At 34.0% G+C, this 14,858-nt stretch overlaps 1 protein-coding gene across 2 annotated transcripts; it reads right to left on the bottom strand.

The window, feature by feature from the left end:
* Positions 1 to 3,045: 3,045 nt before the first annotated feature.
* Positions 3,046 to 9,591, bottom strand: LOC112053031 (uncharacterized). Of its 2 annotated transcripts, XM_052881547.1 has the most exons (5): positions 9,352 to 9,591; positions 6,252 to 6,359; positions 5,041 to 5,148; positions 3,890 to 4,170; positions 3,162 to 3,299 (listed from the first exon to the last, which is right to left on the bottom strand). In XM_052881547.1, exons 1-4 carry the CDS (start codon positions 9,516 to 9,518, stop codon positions 3,960 to 3,962), a joined length of 594 nt encoding a protein of 197 aa, XP_052737507.1. In that variant the 5' UTR covers positions 9,519 to 9,591; the 3' UTR covers positions 3,162 to 3,299; positions 3,890 to 3,959. The 2 variants fall into 2 exon arrangements, with proteins under 2 accessions (XP_023948072.2, XP_052737507.1); XM_024092304.2 differs by lacking the exon at positions 3,890 to 4,170 and having other exon boundaries at positions 3,046 to 3,299.
* Between the last annotated feature and the right edge of the window lie 5,267 nt (positions 9,592 to 14,858).

A 14,858-nucleotide genomic window follows, 5' to 3' on the forward strand; every position in this document is an offset into this window, starting at 1 on the left:
AGAGTCAAAAAATCCCTGAAAATACCCCTAAAAATTTCAGACCCCTAAAAAAATCCCATTTCAATTATTTGCCCCCTAAATCTGGGGGGAAAACCCCTAAGTTGGGAACCCTGAGTCGAACTGCTGCAATTTTAGCGTTGCCAATGCCTATTTTCCAAATTCCCCGAAAATCAATGAGAATTTTCCCGAATTACAGAAAAAAAAATCCCCACATGTTTAAATAAACGAAAAAAGTCCAATTCACGTATTTTTTTTAAATATATATAATAAGTAAAATAAGAAACTTATTATGCTTACTTATTCTAATAATTATAATACAAGTTCAAAGAGCTTAGGGCCGCGGACACTCCTAGTCCTTCGATCAACGAATATTTTACTAATTTAAAGAGGTTTCCTAACTTCCTACTAATTATAATAATAATAACAAACGACATAAAATCTCGGACAACATCAAAACTTGACGAAATAACACGCACTAACAAGAAGAATATAGGTACAGTAATTTAGATATAAAAAAACCAATTTCTTAGAGTTCCAAAGCTATAAGATAATAATTAAAACAGCCCAATTTGTCTATTTTAGCTGAAAATGTTTTAAGTTTTTTAATCCAAAGATGGCAGAATAACTTCTTCGTATATAGGAGAAGGCAAGGTGATTGTATGAGAGCCGTGATAGCCCAATGGACATGACCTCTGCCTCCGATTCCGGAGGGTGTGGGTTTGAATCCGGTCCGGGGCATGCACCTCCAACTTTTCAGTTATGCGTATTTTAAGAAATCAAAATCACGTATCTCAAACGGTGAAGGAAAAACATCGTGAGGAAACCTGCATACCAGAGAATTTCTTAATTATTTGCGTGTGTGAAGTCTGCCAATCCGCATTAGCCTAAAACCTCTCATTCAGCAATCAGCAGCAGTGAGCCGTTTATAGGTTGATAATGATGATGATGATGAAGGTTGTAGGAGCAATCTGCAATTTGATTAACTCATATAAAAGCTATCATTCTTGTTGTACCGCGAAAAATAATTAACATTGAAGAAATTTAATAAAATAACATACACAGGAATTTCTTGTTATTAAAAATAATCGTGAATCAAACTGATAAAATGACTGTCTATAATTTCATACTTTCAGAATTACCCGCAATTTGTGGTATTCTCCACGCATTGGTAACGCAGCAATTTATTTTTTGGCAAATGCAATGCAGATTAAAAAGACATTTGGTTTGACCTCAGACCAATTACCATCTATAGAACCTGCCTCGCTAGAGGTTACCCCTCTGTTAAAAATATATGATCATGATCAAACGTATTCATACAAATATCTTTTTAGCCGTTTGTGATACAAACTGCATATATAGAACTAACATTTTCATTGTGTTAAAGGACATGTCCCAATTTTGTATGGAGGCTGGGCCTTTATTCCGAGTCAACTAAGCATAACAAATTATTTACATCTTAAAAGAACATAAAATATAGGGCTTAAAACCCAAAATAAAAAAAAATTTGGAACCCGCATTTTTTTAATTAATTAAATAAAATGTATTTTTTTCATTAGCTGACAACATTAATTAAGAATTTTTATCATGGCAACATGCTTGTAACTTACACCCTTAGACCGTTATTAATGGTCTAAGCTTACACCGGACACCCTGACAGATAGTAGTGATCTTCGCGTATTGGCGTATTTTTATGGCGTTTTTAAAGCAATTTAGGGACTTTTTTTGTTTAATGCTTTCTTAGATACATAGATATAGGTGTCAAAGAATGCTTTTCTGTCTACGATTTAATGTTTCTTATTAACTTGTGTCATAATGACATTTGACAATATAACATGACATTGACAGCTTACACCGGATATGAATTCTAATTCCAGTTGTTTTTATTGGCTGTTTTGGACACTTTTACTGTATTGTCTATGTTTAATTTGTAGACAAGGGGGCGAAACAAAAAAAAAATATTTATCTAATTAATGCGAGTTCCAAAAATTCTGAAAAATATTTTCTCAACAGCAATGTGTATCTTCTATCCGTAAAAAATACTATCGACCTGCTTAATTGATGCATTTTGGGACATGTCCTTTACACGTGTGTGTATTGTATTGTGATTTAAATTTTTTATAATAAGTGGTGTAATGACACAGGATATAGTTATTCGTGGTAAACATTTTAGATGCGTTTATTGCGAGATAATGCCGAACTGAGAATATTTCCAGCAGTATTCTCGTTGTACCTACTGATATGAAATTGAAATCTATGTTTTGTTGACTGATTCTATAGATAAATAAGTTTAATGTTTATAGTGAAAAGTTCCAAATTCATTTATTTCAAGCAGTCTCAGTTTACAAGCACTTTTGATAAGTCAGTTGACTATTTGTAAAGATTCTACCACCGGTTCGGAAGGCAGGTTTTGCTGAGAAGAAATTGCCACGAAACTCAATAGTTAATTTCAACTACCTAAAAAATATTTGTTAGAGAAGGCCACACTAGCTAATTCGCCTATGTTACGAGTCATGAGCACACTGTAGCAATGAAAGGACAGGAATTGTTGGAAACTCATTGTACTCGTACGCCCACTCGTACGTTTTGTACCTCCACTCGTGTTCTGCTCGTCGATGAACCATAAAGCCTCAATATCTCAATGAATAAGGGACCGAACTCATCACCGAGGGCTCGTGGTTCGATCTCCGCCCGCTGGACTATTGTCGTACACTCTTAACTTGTAACATTGACGAAATATGACCAATATTCTTTTAAATAAATGAAGATTCCTGCGCTTGTTTTGTTATTCGCAACTAAACAAATTATTCTTCCATCTTGCCTTTCATAACTAACTCGGTAAAATACAGGTTATAGACAGAGTTCTTTCTGGAGACAAGATGTCATTCCACTCTATTAGGCTATCTCGGAAATATTTATCACAACATATATTGCAAAAGAGAACATGCTAAAAATATGAATGAACACGTTTGATATGGTGTTTATCTACGAGATATTACAATAATGAAAAACAAATACTGGATAGGTTTCAATAAAAGAACAACACAATAAAATAAAATTTATAATATGTAATTGAACGATAGCCGATATGTATGGATATGTATGTAGTTATCAGTTTTTACAATTCTCTCCGACAAACTCCATGTGCGTCAGGTCTATATCCTCGAGGGCAATGATTGGGTACATTTGTTATTCTAAATGGGACTTTTCCAGACGCAAGCTCACTTTTATCGGCTTCCAAATCAACGGGGTTAACTTGCAAAGTTTCATCATCATTTAATGTTTCATCCATTTTCAGATACCTAAAACAAATACATAATATCTTCTAAGATGTGGTTGCAGTTGCAGTCGCATAGATTACAATTTGACCATTTTTTTGTTTTGTTTTTGTTTTTAATTTTACAAAAATAATTACACCATTAATTCACCACAGTCCACAACCTTTATCAAATAATCATAATCTGCTGTTTTAGTACCTATCTATGCTGTTATTCAGTACGCCAAAAAAATATCGTTTATAATATTAAGCCATCGTCCGCCTGGGAGTTGGAACCCAAGTGGTTTACTGTTACTCGCAATTACAAAGAGGAAAATAAATATTGTGCAAAATGGATTAATTCTATTTTATTTACACATATTGTCTATTGTGACGAATATCTTAGCAATCCATTGATTCATCGAGAAAAATCCAAGACTTGTGACCAATGGAATGGATCTAGAGTTAAGGAATTCCTTGACAATCAACAACACTCCCCTTCTCCGCTCGTGTTTTTCTCCCTGCCTATCCTATATGCTTTGGATACCCGTTCTAATAATATATATTATATATTAAATAGATGTAACTAAACTCTATCGTAAGTACGTAAAATATTTTAAAATTAAATAAAGATACCTAAGTAAATAGTATGGTAGTAATACAGGTACTTTAGTTTAAAATTTTATTAAGTGAAATATTAAGGATATTAAAGTTGTCTTCGGCAAATCCCGTAGGCATCAGGTTTGTAGCCCTCAGGACAATGGTTCGGTACGCTGATAATGTTTCTGGTCGGATCATCTTCAATATTGAAATCTGCTAATATATTATCTTCATAGTCTTCAACTTGCCTAGAATTTCGTACATAGGCACTTTTAGGCCACATACTTTCCAGTAATTTTCGGAATTCCTCCGAATCCCTGAAAAAGGATATCTATATGCTTTTATATATTAAGACTTACAAAACAAGAATAAATTCGAATTAAATATGCGTTAATTAATATTTCTGTAATCTTATCACGCGATTATATCAAATATTAATTGTTGTGTTAACAATTTTTGTACACAAAGGAATCATTAAGCAATCTATCTCATCAATCACAAGATAACGATACTGAAGACAGCATTTTTTATTTAATTTTTTGACTGTCTGTCCGTATTTTTGTTGACCGGACATCACGGTGAAACTACGAAATTAATTTAAATGAAACTTGGCACGATTTGAGACCATATTATTAGGATACTTCTTGTCGCGAAAATTAAATCAGAAGGGGGTGTTGTATGGAAATTCGTTCATTTTTGAAGTTACATTTGTAGAACTACACAGCAGCAAAATATTAAAAATAATGTAATTTAAGGTCATTCAAGATTTTTCAAAATTCTACCTCTAAACGGTTACAAAGGGGTTGAAGTTTTTTTTAATATAAATCCTTCATGTTTTGAGTTATAGGTTTGTAAAATTATTGGTACTACGAATATCTATACTAATATTATAAAGCTGAAGAGATTGCTTGTTTGTTTGTTTGAACGCGCTAATCTCAGGAACTACTAGTCAGATTTGAAAAATTCTTTCAGTGTTAGATAGCCCATCTACCGAGGAAGGCTAAAGGATTATTCCTATGGAACCACGCGGGTGAAACCGCGCGAGGTCAGATATTAGTTATAAATCATGCAAATATTTAATATAAATAGAAGGGGGTGATAAGCGAGTAGGGGTTGATAGTTTACGTCGAACGTCACGCGGTCGAAGTCGCGGGCGTCCGCTAGTTTAAAATAAGAACAACACTCACGCTAAATCTCCTCCTCTCCACACGTCACGACATTGTCCATTTATCCACTGTTGACCTGGAGGACAGTTATTTGGGACTGTTATCATGTTCTGTGTTTCCAAATCAGGTCTGAAAATAAAACCACATTTGGTTTTACTGTGTACTGGTTATTATAATTAATTATACAGTAATATGAACTTAAAACAATCAAAAATATAAAAAAAAATCATTAGCAGATAGTAAAACATTTTTTTTAAATATTTTTAAATATTCCCATTTCACTCCAACTACTCGGGAAAGACTGTATTAGGAGTTAGTACGACAATGTACCAACGGGGCGGGTATCGAACCATCATCCCTCGGTGATGAGTCCGACCTCTCTTACCGTTGAGCTATTGAGGCTTCATTACGGTTGTCCCAAAAAGTATCCTTTCAGCTTTCGTTTATGTATACTCTGATCATTTAAATAATTTAATTTACTTTATAATATGACTTGGTAAGTGCCACGTTGGCTCAGTGGTTAGTTAGTAATTAGCTTCGGAATTTCAGATTGTGATGTGGGTTCGAGTTATGAGATATCGAGCTTTTCTTTCTTCTAAGAAATTTTCAGTCAAAATTCTCAGTCCAGTGTTGGGAAGTTGGTGGTGTTACATTGTAATGCCTCGAGAATATGAAACGTTATGAAACCACACAAATAACCATATTTAAATATTTTTTGACTGCACATATTACAATAACTATTAAAAATAGCAATATTATTATATAAATAGTATATTTTTTGTCCGTGCCAGTAATTCACTTGACATTTTTAAGTTTCGTTTGAAACGACATTATTTGTCGTTGAATTAAAATTTTATTTTTCAAGGTATTTATTTTATGTATTGCACCTTCCCGCTCTTTCTTCGCAAGTTCTCTCGTCAGGGGTTGCCTGGTAGAGATTACTTTTAGTAATAAGGCCGCCTTTGCATGCTAAATTTAATTTATCTTTTTATTGTTTTAATTTATAATTGTATTTTTGTGCGCAATAAAGTATTTCTTCTTTCTTCTTCTTCTTAAAATATACTACGCGCCCCGAAACAAGTCCCGTAGACGCGGTGCTAATTTCATAATGGCCGGTGCTCATTGTCATTTGGTAATGGCAGTTTTATTGTCATTTATGTAAGGCGCTGTCAATTTTAGTTTAGGTTTAAGCAGCGGGACTCCTTTCGTGGCGCGGAGTATAAAAGACTCACGCTGAAGCTGCTGCTCTCCACACGTCACGGCACTGTCCATTTATCCACTCTTGACCTGGAGGACAGTTTGGTGGGACGGTTATCATGTTCTGTGGTCCCAAATTAGGTCTGAAAGTAACATTTTTTTTACTTTATTATGACTTTTAATAGGTTGGTAAGTTTCGAATTATCTGAGGGCAGGGCCCCTTTTTTAACCGACGAATAAGTAGAGGTTCTCATTTGTCTAAATTTGATGATTCATTTTTGGTTGTTGATATATTAGAAAAGAAATATAAAAATGCCCTTTGGGTGCGAGGCCGTAGGCGGCCGCCCACTTCGCCCACGCCTTACTACGCCACTGCGAATTATGGATAGTAACATCAATACATATATGCCCATTATGTTCATGTATTATAGGTATACCTACCTACCTAGAATTTTATAATTTTTATTCGATAGTCCATAAGTAAGACTCGTGATAGCCCAGTGGATAATTATGACCTCTGCTTCCAATTTCGGAGGGTGTACGTTCGAATCCGGCCCGCGGCATGCACCTTCAACTTTTAAGAAATTAAATATCAAGTGTCTCAAACGGTGAAGGAAAAACATCGTGAGGAAACGTGCATACCTAAGAATTTCCTTAATTTCCTTAATTGCAACGATCCTGTTTTGTGTAACAGAACTAAACATACATACCTAACATGAGTTATGAAGTAACATGTGTTTTAAGAGGCTCTATTCAGCTTATCAATTTGTCATTCTTAACGATTAGCAAGAAATTAATCGTTTCGTATCAAAATTGTGTCGTTAAGTAGGTACTACCTACAAATGCTTAGATAGATATCCACTCGTATTCAATTAATTTATTCTCTTGATTAATTTAAAATGGACTGTTTTGATCTCTATCTATAATAGATACCAATCTGCCAATTTTAATTACAGATATAATCCGAGGAAACAACACAATAAAAATCAGAGGGAAGAAAAAATGGTCAAAATCCATAATGAACTGGTGTGTGACTTGTGACTTGTGAAGTCACAAGAAAAGGAATCGAGGTAGACCATTCAGAAGATGGGTCGATGACATTAAAGCGGTCGTAGGTGGCACATGTTTAGAGAGAAATGGAGAAAGTTTGAAGAGGTCTTTGCCATTAGTGGCATACAGACAGGGATGATGCATAATAAATAATTAAGTGATAGAGTGTAAGAAAATAAATATAAAATTTAGGTAAAAAATGTCAGTAATGAATAACTAATGTAACTGTAATACTGTGAATAAATGGCTTTTATAATTTATTATATATCTGCCAATCAATATCAATGCAGTTTGTTACAAATGTGTACGCAACAAACAATGTAGGAGGTCCGCAGATGATTTAGAGTAGAGTGGCTAACCGAAAGGCCGACAAGTGGCAAAGATAGAGGAGCAATAGATTTAGGTGATCCCCTTTAAAAACAGTAGAAGTACCTTGATAAGGTAACCTTATTGATAAATATCTTGATGATGAAATTGGTAAGCCTAATGGATATTGTAAAGTATCTTGAAATTGTCAAAAATGTTTTGTACATATATCATTTCATTGCGTCTACTATTTCAGGAACTGAAAAATGCATACAAACCTCAGAATACAGAAAACCACCAGAAGGAATGATAGCACAAAGAAGTGAAGCCATTTAAACTACACATTTTACGATTACTCACTCTGTGTTTGTCGTGTTGTTTGACGTGCTATACAGGTGACAAATTTAATTAAATTAAGCCGTCTTGTGCTATTCCTTCGTGTAAAAATGCCGTTGGTAAAAAAAAGAAACTGAATAGGATCACATTTCACGTGTAAGTAACACAAATAAATATTCTTATGTTAAAATAATGAATAATTTTTACGTGAATTTAGTTGTCATAGAAACCGATGACTTCATTTCAAGTGTTGCCAATGTAATTGTTTTGATTTTCCCTACTTTTAATTTCAATTCAAGGATTTATTATTTATGTAAAATATTAATCAACTAAATAGGTAGGCATAGGTTCCGGCAATTAAGTTGAAATAAAATTGTGGTAATCAGCGCAGATAAAGAAAGTGTAAAATAATCTTAAAGCTTTAAAATTTTACAAATAACAATGGCGTGCTATATTATAATAAGTTCGTTCGTTCTTGTCTGTTTGTGTGTTTGTTTGCACATTTGTTTGTTTTCGTGTGCTTGTTTGGTCTTTTGTTTGTTTGTGTACCTACTTTTTTGCTTGTTTGTTTGAGCAAGAGGATTAAATAAAATATTTTTATCTTCAAAACACATTCTTAAAAGATATTAAACCAATTCAATGGCCTTATTTATACTTGAATTTTAAGAGACATAAAAATTAGAGAAATAAGACGAGATAATAATAACTGTGCACACGATTGAAAAACATATTTATAATAATAATATAATATAATTATATGGAAAATATAAAATTATTATTGTAAATATGTATTTCTTTAGTTTGTTAGTTGATAAGTTTTATAATAACCGTCTTATTATATCTATTATTTATTTGTCCTTGTCTTAAATTTTTTAGAGTTCATTTTCTTGCTGACTCTTAGCAATCACTAGAAAACTGGTCCCACTGTTTTTATTATTTACCATACAAGTTAACATTTAATGTGATGAACTGTACACTTATTGTTTTCCTTTTAACATTATAAATTTTTACCACAAAATAGGGAAAAATTTAACAGCCTCATGTACTAGCAATATTTCGCGGGTGAGAATTGCGACGAGTGCAGGCTGTTGTGTACAATTTTTGGACACACTGCGCACTATAGAATGACATCTAAACGTGGCTTCTGGTGGTTTTCTGTATTCTGAGATACAAACTATCTGAGCTACGTTTTTCGTATGTATATTTAAGTTTCAGCACGCTCTAGAACCTAAACAGATTTTAGCTGGAGAGGTGTCATTCGATTTGTCTTGGTTGTGAGAGTGACATAATGTATCAAAATTTACAAAAATATTAATAATGGCGGATTTTGGCGCCAAATTTTGGACATTTTAAATAATAATAAAATCAATCATTTACGTAAATAATTAGCATACAATTTTTCCATTTCAATGTAATAAATTTAAAATAAAATAATTTACTTACGCATTTAATGGTGCATCAGCTATATTGTCCGAAATATCACGACAAACATCGTCAACTCTTACTTGCCCTTCTTCACAAAGCGCTCTTAATATGTTTTGCAGCAAAAAATCATTAGGGCGGGCTGAGCAAATGCTCAAAATGCTCAACACAAGCAGTGGTCGAAGCATCTTGCAACGTAGCCTGTTGCGAAAGAACTATTTTGTTTATAGGAGAAGTTATATACTTATTGCACAAGAACAGAAATACGACTAATCTAAAAATATAAGTACAGGAGAAAGATAAATCAAAAGGACTGTTAACGTATCGCAATATGTTATCTATTTTGTCGTATATAATTGTGTCGTTGATGTTTCAGTACCTGAACATAAAGAAAAAGTAATATTGAGTAGGTAGGACGTAGGTACAGAATATGGAAATTTCACAAATTAAATAGATCAACGTGTGAATAGGTATGGCTATAGGTCCTAGGATCACCGTATGATAATAGATAAGACTATGTCAGTTCAAGACTGAAGCACATAATACATTATGTACCTTCAAGTGACTGAAGTAGGGGATAATGATGAAATACAGACTCTGAAGTGAAATAACATACAAAATCTGAACAATAAGAATCATCAGTCTCACTTTATTAATTACACCAACATTAGTTATTCACTTACAAAATCAACATGAATTAAAATAAGAGATCAATCGTATATAAGTAGTATAATAACCCGAAGGTAGTCGAGATGAACTTTGCATGCATAAAGCTACTATGACGTAGGCATCCCCTAAGAAAGGATTTTAATAAATTCCACCCCTAAGGGGATAAAATAGGGGATGAAAGTTTGTATAAATCTTCTTAGATGTTCGACTTGAAGTTATTGATTGGAGCTACTATTATGAAGACGTTCGCTTAAATAGGATTTAGATAATATTACCCCCATGGGGATAAAATAAGGGATGATGGAGGATCTACTTTGTGCTGCGGCTACTGAAGTGATTTTGCTGTTTGGAATAGAAAAAGAAAAGATTAACACATAGGCTACTTTTCATTCCGGAAAAATCAATGGTTCCTGCGGGATTTGTGAAAAACTGACCAGTCGCGCGTCCGCTGGTCAACTACTAATTTTACTCGTAGGTATAGTATATTTATCAGAAACAAAACCTTGTCTATCCGTAATTACCCGTAGCAGTTGGTAGTTGGGGTAAGTACGGACCAGTGTTGGGTTAATTACGGATAGCATAGGGTATGTACGAAAGAAGTCCCAAATCATTACAAATGTCCTGTATAAAAGACAAGCCAGCTGGCAGCTACGCAATTCTCAGGAGCCCAACTCTTACAATTCGAACACAAATAATCTAGTGTTGTTCTGAAAAAAAAAATTATTTATCCTACTTAGTGTTAATAAGCTCGAGAAAATTTCAAAAGGTTGAAATACTTCGAGGGTTGTTATTAACTTCTTTCTTCCATCTGCGTCAAAATCGTTCTCATAAATTCCTACACGACAAGCAACTGCCCGACGGCCTTGTCACCATTACCAGCGAAGCTTTTTCAGTTCGTAGGTAACTCTTGTATGGACACAGTTGTTACGAGTAGGTATACCAAACTATTTATTTTTGAATCACAGCTTTTTAGTAAGTACAGTTCTAACTCAACTACGAAAGATAATTAATGGGAATGATGACTAGGTTTGAATATATTGATTTTATGATACATTCGGGTAAATAAGATCAATATTAACTAATTTATACATAAAAAGCAAAGATTGTCTGAATATTTGGAAAATAAATAAGATTATAAAATTTGAAAATCTATTAAAAATCTTTTATAGTAATTAGATGAAAGTTCATACAGTTTTAGCTTTCTTACATTAAATGTGACATTTTTAATACAGGAACTAAACTAAATATGAACGCACAAATAACAAAGATATTAGCAATTTTATTCTAACGATAGGTAACCTAATGGTTACCTACGGCGTCATTAGTTTGTACCATTTTGTATGGGGCGTTTTTCAGGGATCCCTGGAAGCGCCGCAAATCTGACCCTTTAAATCTCTGCAACTCCGAAAGGAATGATCGCAGATACCCAGTTACTTTTACAACATTGATTTATTATTAGCATTCTCTTAATTTATATATAGCAGGATAAAGGATTCTGTATCCAAAGGTTAGGTATAGGGTTACTGCTTCCATTGAAGCCTGAAATCAGAAGCAACCATACCATTCCAACCGAAACATCAATGCAACTTGGCTTCAGAAATATGCATGGTGATATTATTTACTCGCACGATGAGCTCTAGTATGTTGCTACTACGTATACCTACTAATAATACCTACTCTGTTAGGATTAAGGACAAAGCAGATGGCTTGTAAAAACAAAACAAAAATTAAATTATTTTTTAAGAACCAATTAGAAATGGGTAAAATAAATTAAATTGTTTTTGTTTAAAAAAAAAAACATTTTATAAACGAAAAGTATGTCGGGCCGTCTTCAGTGTTTTCCGCAGTTGGATGGCATCATTGCAGACTTAGAAATTTCCATTTCTTGACGACTTTTAATTGGTCTCCTTCAGTTTTTATTCCTACATAAGTGTAATAGTTTTCCTCTTAATTTATTCTATACCTATTACACTTTTGTAAATTTTAGTTTTCATCAATTTCAATCGCAATTCAACGCGGGAATGCTGCCTGCGTGATGGGCACCCTACCACGGGCTGCGAATTTTGATAAGTATTTTTAATTATTAGTTTTAATTTTAATTTATTTTAATTTTGTAGTTGTAGTTATAATAATATTTCCTTATATTTTATTTTTATAATAAGTTTAGCCTATTTAAGTATTATTTTCACCACAATAAGTCTGGAAAGTCCCTTGAGTAAACGTACCTACCAATCCTTTTATACTTTAGCAAGCTCTCTTGCATACCTGTAAGTATTTTGTAGTCAAGTCCTATCACGCACGTACCTATAGGTAGGTATTTATAAGAGATAAGTACTATCTGACTTTAAAAGTCAAAATATGTTAATAAATGAAAAGTAGAGGTATGTGGATTTAGCAGAAACTAATTATAATTGATTTAAATTAGAGATTAGACTGTGATTCATTGATATTTATCACGTACATTCTATAAGTACATCACACTAATAATATTAAAAAGCATAGTCCTCTGTCGCGTCTGTCTGTCTGTCTGTTAAATAACTTCGAATTTTCGTGCTGTGAAAACAGCACTAAAAGATATGAATATTAGACACTAAGATAACCACAGTTTTTGCTACATAATTTGTCAAAATTTTTGTAAATTCAACAATGCATGGCGATATAGAAATAACGTAGGTGGTCATATTCTTCTTTTATCTGTAAGTATATCTACTAGCAGACGCCGCGCGGTTTCACCCGCGTGGTTCCCGTTCCTGTAGGAATACGGAGATAAAATATAGCCTATAGCACTCGGATATAGTGTAGCTAAGGTGTAGCTTACCAAGAGTGATAAAAGAATTTTTCAAATCAGTTCAGTAGTTTCAGAGCCTTTTCAATGCAAGCAAACAAACAATATTTTTTCCTGTATAAAATTTAAATTAGAATACATAGATAATAACAAAAAATTAAAAATTTTCAATAACCCCCGTAGGTCATGAAATTAACTAGAATAAAGACTGCTTAGAATTTAATTTGAGACCCACTCGAGTAGGGTTTTCATCAAACATATCTAAAAACACTCGCCCATAAGTTACCTTTAATACAAAAAAAAAAAATTATATCGCTTCATCCGTTCGGAGCTGTGGTGCTACAGACAGACTGATAGACATACAGACACGTCAAACTTATAACACCCCTCTTTTTGCGTCGGAGTTTAAAAAATCCTCGATAGGATACGTACATATAGTTATGATGTATATGTTTTAGGGTTTTAAGTGTGGTGTTGTATAAAACTGACATTAAAAAGTTGACGCATTCCATCTGAAATGTCTTAGAGCAATTTTACGGATAAGTATCAGAGCAGAGTTGCGAGATAATTTGAGAGATCACACATCATGGACATGGCATACTTGCACAAATATGTCCTAAAATGTAACCTAACGTCTTGCGGTTTGAATAAACAGCTTGCGTTGCAAAGACCAGTTTGGCGTAAATCGAATAAGTAAATCTAAGACTTTCGAGCAAAGGCGTTTATAAGTTATAATATTTTTTGGCGTGGCGATTGTAAGTTATTTATAACTCTTTAAGCTGCATTGTACAAAAACCACTCAACATTCCTTTGTGTTAGAACTACGTAACGCAGATGGAATGTCAACCCTTATTGAAGCTAGCACTTCAATGCCAGCCAATGAAGACACGACAAGAGTTTTGACGACCAGGCGCCAGTTCAACTCTCCAATGAGAGCCGTTATATTTCGGGATACAATAATCCTTTGTTTTTAAAGTATTATATATACTTAATCTTGGCCCCACTAGAGTAGACTACGTTAAACGGCTTAATACCTACGGCAATAACGCTTCGCTAAATCGCGACTCTTATTTCAACGTTAGATATAAATGCGCCGCATACGCATTCGATTTATTCTTTGTTATTTACATTCTACTATTTGTTATATTCAGTGTACAAATATTAAATATACCCTTTTATTTTAATTATGGGAGTTTAATTCTTACACCACACGCGCGCTCCCATAACCTCTACGCAGAACGCCTTTTGATGAAGCCCAGACAAGCCTTGTTATGTCTACCACAACAATAGCAGTGGACAGCTATACACACTGCGAGTCGTGCGATCAGACTTTACTAACAAACTTCGGTTAAGCCACCCGAGCACACTTCAGGCGATGAAGCCAAACGGCCACGTCTTGGCAGACATCATCATCATTTTAGCGCATATTGTCTTCTTAAATAATGGTCACGTAGTAAGTACTTACTTACGTAAGTGACGTAGGAAGATACTTATAACCTACGTTAAGTACCTAATTGGGAAGCTGAAAGTTAAAGTTAGAAGAGTAAACTATACACCGCGCTACGTTATTCGTCTTAAACCAAAATCCCACATAATGTACCCAATGTCTATTATCCATCAGTGTTATTAAAAAAAAAAACAAAGTACAATTCAAGGAGTTACAATTGTAATAAACTTTCAAAAATCGATTATTTTAACACATCCTGTATTTTCAAACATCTACCTACCTCCTCGCCGCAGTCACGTCGGCAGCCCGTCGGTCCCTTTGAGCTTTGAGGTCATTCACTTTAACCTATTTCTTTAAATTAAATTTCATTTTATTTACGGGTGTTAACCCGTACTAGACCTGTGTCGATCGCGATTGATCGAATCTCTGATACCCGATCAGTACTTGTGCGTGAGCGAGTGACGCGGCCGTCAGCGCCTCAAATAATCTGCGAACGATTTTTGTTCACCACACCGAATTGGACTTGTAACAATTATCTGGATCGAATACTCGTCGGTCAGTCGTACAACATCACTCTACAGAATAGCAACCTAAAATCCGATCAGTTCGGAATTTTAACGGCCTTCG

The sequence above is a fragment of the Bicyclus anynana genome, chromosome 5, assembly GCF_947172395.1.
Source record: "Bicyclus anynana chromosome 5, ilBicAnyn1.1, whole genome shotgun sequence".
NCBI classification, from domain to species: Eukaryota; Metazoa; Arthropoda; class Insecta; order Lepidoptera; family Nymphalidae; genus Bicyclus; species Bicyclus anynana.